General features: G+C 45.1%; 1 protein-coding gene across 1 annotated transcript; it reads left to right on the top strand.

Annotated features, from left to right (window-relative positions):
• Positions 1-299: 299 nt before the first annotated feature.
• Positions 300-1776, top strand: LOC123133410 (putative F-box/LRR-repeat protein 23). The gene is made up of 2 exons (XM_044552908.1): positions 300-727; positions 1068-1776. Exons 1-2 carry the CDS (start codon positions 378-380, stop codon positions 1702-1704), a joined length of 987 nt encoding a protein of 328 aa, XP_044408843.1. The 5' UTR covers positions 300-377; the 3' UTR covers positions 1705-1776.
• The last annotated feature ends 4735 nt before the right edge of the window (positions 1777-6511 follow it).

Here is a 6511-nt window from a genome sequence, read left to right as displayed (position 1 = left end):
ACCACAGTGCAGCATGTGCATTTTTTGTAAATCTTATAATTACTAGAAGTGGCTGGCAGAACTAAGTGGCAGGGAAGCCGGCGGTGATCACTATCGGCGGCGAGGGGAGGACGCACGGGGAAGGTCGCCCGAAAAAGTGGATCGGGAGCCGCCCGAGTCGCTCCGGCAAAAGTGGATCTCCAATCTGTTACGTACTCATAATCAGATAACAGCGACGTTTGACGGGCTGTGATCAGGTCAGCAAACACCGACGTACTACCGCGCGCACTCTATAAAACCATCCCATGGATCCACAGATAGCCAGTGCCAGCTCGCCACATCGTTCACATCGCACACACGATGCCATCGTCACCGCCGCCTGCGGCGGCGGCACCACGATGCCGTCGATCCAAGAAAAAGACACGGACGTACCACGTGTCGGTGTTCTGGTTCACGCCCGTCCCGTTGCCGGAGAGGGACTGGGCGGAGCTGCACCCGGACCTTATCTCCTGCATCCTCCACAAGCTGGACCAGGCCGAGCTCCTGCTCGGCGGCGTGGCGGGCGAGAAGAGCCGGAGTTGTGGCGCTGCATCGATCTCCGCGCCGGCCTGTGGTCCGTCCCGCCATTCCACCCCAAGTTCAGCCTTGAGGCCATGGTGCGGGCCGCCCTGCTGCTTAGCCAGGGCCAGGGCGAGGCCTTCCTGACCAATCTCGCCGACGACGATATCCTCCTCTTGCTCGCCAAGCAGTAAGATTTCTTCCTTCTTTTCTTTTCCTAATTAATTAATACAAAATGACTAATCCACATCTAGATGTTTTTAAGAATGTCACATCTAAATAGTCCATCACATAACAAGGGGCTTCAAGATTTGTACAAAATATATTTTTAATTGTTTTTTTGCTGATGTTGTGTGATGTCATGCTTAGATGTGACATAATTATGTCACATCTAGATGAGTCTTAGCCACACCATAATTAATATATATCCCAAACCTTCCAAAAGTTTGTCCCTCGTTGTTACGATGCATCTTCATTTCTTTCTCTTTGATTAATTGCATTCTTAAATATTTATTTGTCATATATTGCAGGGCACCTGCGCTAAAGTGCCTCCATCTCCATAGGGGTTATGTCTCGGATGAAGGATTTGCCACGGAGATTAAAATGTTACCTCTACTTGAGGAGCTCGAGATTTCGAAATGTCCCCAAATATATAGTAGGGAGGTATATGAACTTGTTGCTACAGCATGCCCACTGCTAAAGCACTTCAGACATGTCTCAGGAAAGCACTGCCATGCTGATTATGCAATAACATTTGCGGCTCCAAGGATGTGCAAACTACGTTCTTTGGATGTTGTCGGTTGTACCTTCGGTAGGGAAGTTCTGGTAGCTATCCTAGACAATTGCCATGACCTACAGTACCTTAACATGGCAGTGTGCAACCCTATTGCCATTGATAACCTACCAGAAAAGCTTGCCTGGATGAGCATGGATGACCATGATCGGTACTCGAGCAACTACTACGATGACTATACTGGTTGTAAATACTGTTATCCCTACAAGCCTAGGTGTAGATACTGCCGTCCCTTATCCTTTCCGCAGTACGAAGACGATTCCTATGATGATTACTGCTACTACCTTGGTGACGGTGATGATGTTGATGATGCCGTTCTCGAAGAGTATGAGAAGATCCTTGACATCAAGAGCATGCGTAGGTACTTAAGTTAATGTAAGGGTGCATATATGTCAATAATGTTTCAATGCGTGCAAACTCGCTCAATAATACACATCTGATTTTTTTTTCTACATCTTTTGTTCCATTTCACTCGAAACAAGTTTAAGTGCTTGTCAAGTGAATGTGCCAAATTGTGTTCTTTATTTTCTAATCCCTTTACCTTATGACTGAAACATCTGTCATCTTCTCCCGGTGCAAAACCTTCCTACCCCTAGCACAAGCAGATTGTGAACTCACCTTTACATCGAATTGTGAAATCGCACACAACAAAGAGAGGCTCGTTTGGCTTGCTTAGCCAACATTTGGTAATGCTAAAACTGATGCACCACAAAATTCTGCATAGACTCGTTCAGTTTGCTGCCAATGACCCGTAAATGGTGCCCCGTAGAAGTACAAAATGCCAATTCTCAACTTGTTACTTTTTTACGGCAAAACCAAATAGGTCAGGAAAAACTTACCCATGCCTGCCAATGTAGAGCTTGGCCAATGCCTTAGAGCAACTCTAGCAGACCCCGCATCCCACCGGCCTGCAAAACGCGTTTGCAGTTCGCGAAAAAACGTCTTTGCAGGCCGGTGCGGACGGCCGCAGAGGCAGACCCCCAAACGGACCCGTATAAAAGGATATTCGCGGAATATACTTTTTTACGGATTGGCTTTGCGGGGTCTACTCTTGCGCCGCTGCATCCCGCATCCCACCGGTCCGCAAAATATCAATACCACACCATAATTATCAATACCAACACAGTACAACAATCATCCACATTACAAATAATTATTCAAATCACCGAATACAAATACAAATAATGCAATACAAAATTTGTCCCGCATACAAATACAAATACAAATAAATGGAAAAAATGAGTTTGTTACTATCCAGCCCTTTGCAAATGGTGCTCAATGAGATCCTCCTGAAGCTGAAAGTGGTTGTTTGCATTTTCAATCTCCTTGTAGGTTTGAAGAAAATCTCTAATGCGGTTAGGGTCTCTAGCTGGTTTGACACGGCTGCCCACATTATCGTAGAAGAATTTCAAGTTCATGCCTCTTTCATCTTCGAGAATCATGTTGTGAAGAATAACACAACATGTCATGATGCTCTTCAAGGTCCGCTTTTCCCAAAAATGAGTAGGACCACGAACAGTGGCAAACCTAGATTGCAAAACCCCGAATGCTCTTTCAATGTCTTTTCAGGCTGCCTCTTGCACTTTTGCAAACTGGCATTATTTTTTAGTTTTGGGTTCTTTGATGCTCTTAACAAATGTGCACCAAGGAGGGTATATACCATCTGCAAGATAGTACCCTTTTGTATATTCATGCCCATTGATTGTAGTTGCAAGCAGGAGCATCACCACTAGCAAGCCTATCAAACAAATGAGACCGTTGCAACACATTGATATCACTGAGAGTGTCCGACATACCAAAGAAGCAATGCAAAATCCACAAATCCTCGGATGCTACGGCCTCTAGCACAATTGTTGCATCACGAGACTTGCCACAATACATTTCCTGCCATGCCTTCGGACAAATTTTCCATGTCCAATGCATACAATCAATGCTACATAGCATGCCAGGCCAACATCTCCTCTCATTAGATGCCATCAATTTCTTTGTGTCATCCTCGTTCGGTGCCCAAAGATATTCGGGACTAAAGACACGGATGATCACTTTGGCAAATCTACGCACTGACTCAATTGTTGTATCTTCACCAACGATAAGATACTCATCGGCATAATCAGCCGGAACGCCATATGCAATTACCCGCATAGCTGCCGAGATTTTTTGATATGCACTAAATCCCTTCAAGCACGCAACATTTCTTCGTTGAGTAAATACCGACAATTTGCCTCGCAAGCTTCAACAATTCTCACAAAGAGGGATCGGCGCATTCGGTACCTTCTCCGGAAGAGGTGCGATGGATACGTTGGATTCTTCGCGAAATAGTCTTGCATCAACATCTCGGTCCCGAGATGGCGATTCCGAAGGATGCAAAGATGCCCGACGGTCGATCCTCGCCGCCTCTTTCGGTTCTCGTGTTTGTGCTCCTTGACGGCAAGAGCCAACACCAATGTTTGCTGCCGAAAGTTTGAGAGCACCATCTCAACATCCGAGTCATCCGAATCGGACGAATCGAAGAGCAGAAACTTCTCGCACGGGCTCAATTCCATCTACATGAACGAGAAGCGCAAGCCGCATCAACCAACCGGGCTTAATTCCATCGACATGAAGTACAAAAAAACACTAACTGGCGACGAGGGGCGTCTCAAGCGTGGTCGATTCCTGGCGGCGACAGCGACGAGGGGCGGCTCTTCTCGCCGGATTCGCGGGGGCGGTGCAGCCTAGCGGTGGTGAATGGTGAAGGACGCCCCGGCGGCGCGATTCGGCCCGCAGATTTGGCCGGAATCGGCGGCGGCGGACGGGCGGAACCTGTGGCGGGCGGCGGCGGAAGGAGGTGGGGAAAGGGGCGCAGGCTGAAATGTCCCTCCTGCCAACTGCTTCACTGCGATACGGGGCACCATAGGGGCGAGGCGGAAACCCGCGAATACGCGGGTTGGGGCCGAGTTTTTGCCGCGCCCCCTCAAAATATTTTGCGGGCCGGCCGCGTTTCGGTGTCTGTTCGGACTGGATTTTCCGCGCCGACCCGCATTTTGGCGGTTATTTTGCGGGTTGAGGCCTTTTGCGGGGTTTGCTAGAGTTGCTCTTAGACATGTACTTTCAAGTTTGTTGTATCATATATTTCTGCTAGTTCTAGATCAAGATGTTAAATTGTACTCCTTTCATTTTTATTTACTCTGCATATTAGATTTTGACTAAAGTCAAACTTCATAAAGTTTGACCAAGTTTATAGAAAAAATATGAACATTTATAATAAGTTAATAACAAATCTATATGATGTGAAAGTATATTCAACAAAGAATCAGATGGTATTTATTTGTTAATGTATATATTAATATTTTTGTCTATAAACGTTGTCAAAGTTTACAAAGCTTGACTTTGACCAATGCTAGTACACATATTACATAAAAACGGATGGAATACTATTAATTTAGTCAATTTTATTTCAGTTATTTGTTAACAGGGAAAATGATAGAAATCCTCGTTAAAAAGGACACAGACACACACGTTTTATTTTTTTATGCAACTCCGACCAGCCTACATCCAACAATACCTAGAATCAGCAGGAGCCGGAGCTAGTAATGCAAAAGAAAATGAACAATGCGCGGAGCTTAATCCAGATGACAATAATGCTGATCCTGGTATCCGACAACCAACCGAGGAAAGGCAAGGGCTATTGCCTTGTGCACTTCGTGATAATGGTCACCGGCGGAGCTACACACAAGTCTGCAGGGGCCATGGCCCCCAGTATGTACAAAATCTCTGAATATTTTTAGGGCCTGCTAAAAATCAGTCGACTGAGATTTAAGTCTCAGTCGACCATGCAGCATTTTGTATCATCGTTTGCAACAACTTTTTTACCGGATGCAACATCCGTCTTGTTAGTTGTAGCATGTCATCCCTTGTTGGTTGTAGCACGTCATCTAACCGGTTGCAACCCTTTGTTGATGGTTGTAGCATTTCAGTTTGAATGGTTGTAGCATTTATTGTCGTTGCTTGCAATACAATTGTAACTTTTTCGTCACCGTTTGTAGCATCCAACCGTGCCGCTTGTAGCAAAAGAAACACGCTGACGTCACTCAACTGAGACTTCATTAAGCCTTAGTCGACTGAGTTCTAGACATACCCATAGTTTTTTAGAGAGACTTGAATGGAAAATAGAAGTCTTTTGGCCCCCTCAGAAATTTACGTTTTGTCTTTGGCCCCTCCAGGCATTCCTGTGAAGCTCCGCCACTGATAATGGTATATTATGTTCCTTTTTTGGGGCAAAATTCATATGAACAATTGACTTGATCTGTATCCATTGTCTTGATTTTAAATACATGATTTTGTGTTTGCGGCTCCAGGTCCTTCTACTATTGATAGTGAAGAAACGATGACCTCAAATTAAGCATGTCTTCATTTATTAGCTACCAATGTTTGCAATTATGCACTTTATTAAACTATTTGGTTTATTTGAATTTTCTCTCGTGGTAATAATTAATTCATATTTTATTTTTAATGTGAATTTGTGGCATACTTCTAACACGCACTGGTATGCATGGTATTTGACGTTATTATTAGTCACTTAGTTTTAGCCCAAGGCTTTGAGAAATTTTGGCTCCGCCTTTGCTCCAAACGCGCTGCCGAAAAAGCTTCCCTGCGGCAAGAGCTCAACTCTGATGATGGCGCACCTCGGAAGGCCTACACTCGCACGGCTAGGGCTTGGTCGGGGAGGGAACAGACCCCGATTAGCTTGGGTAGGAGCATATAAACCGAACAAGGGAGTCAGGAATGCTGAGATCGTTCGTTTGGATCATACCCTTTGTTAACTCTGTTTCAATCATACACTAGTTGGGCTTGTATCGCTAGACTAGTTCGGTCGATCCTGAGATCGTAGCTGGACTTTTTGGCGCTGGTCTAGTTGGTGGTGTCGGTCGCTATGAAAGCCTGGGAAAGAAAGAGCTGAGATCAATCGATGCGATTGCTATGCACATGGGCGTGAGGAAGAAAATGTTGAGATCGAAGGCTCGAAAGAACGACGGAAAAGGGGACCATACCTTTTAGATAGGAGAGAAGATAGGTGGAAAAAAAGAATCATCTCTTCTTTTTAAATCTCAACTGTCAATCTTTGTGGTCATAAAATTAACAGAGATAAAGGAGTGATGGATGGGGTACTATGAAATCTTTCTTTCTTTAATATTAGGTATA

This window comes from Triticum aestivum, chromosome 6B, assembly GCF_018294505.1.
Source record: "Triticum aestivum cultivar Chinese Spring chromosome 6B, IWGSC CS RefSeq v2.1, whole genome shotgun sequence".
In the NCBI taxonomy this organism is placed as follows: Eukaryota; Viridiplantae; Streptophyta; class Magnoliopsida; order Poales; family Poaceae; genus Triticum; species Triticum aestivum.
The sequence above is the reverse complement of the archived record's forward strand: the minus strand, read 5'-3'. Positions and strand labels throughout refer to the sequence as shown.

Bases quoted from the DNA above. Each gene is read 5' to 3' on its own strand.
- LOC123133410 (XM_044552908.1), top strand. From the start codon at position 378: ATGCCGTCGATCCAAGAAAAAGACACGGACGTACCACGTGTCGGTGTT. The intron at 728-1,067 runs GTAAGATTTCTT...CATATATTGCAG, and splicing joins CTCCTCTTGCTCGCCAAGCA to GGCACCTGCGCTAAAGTGCC.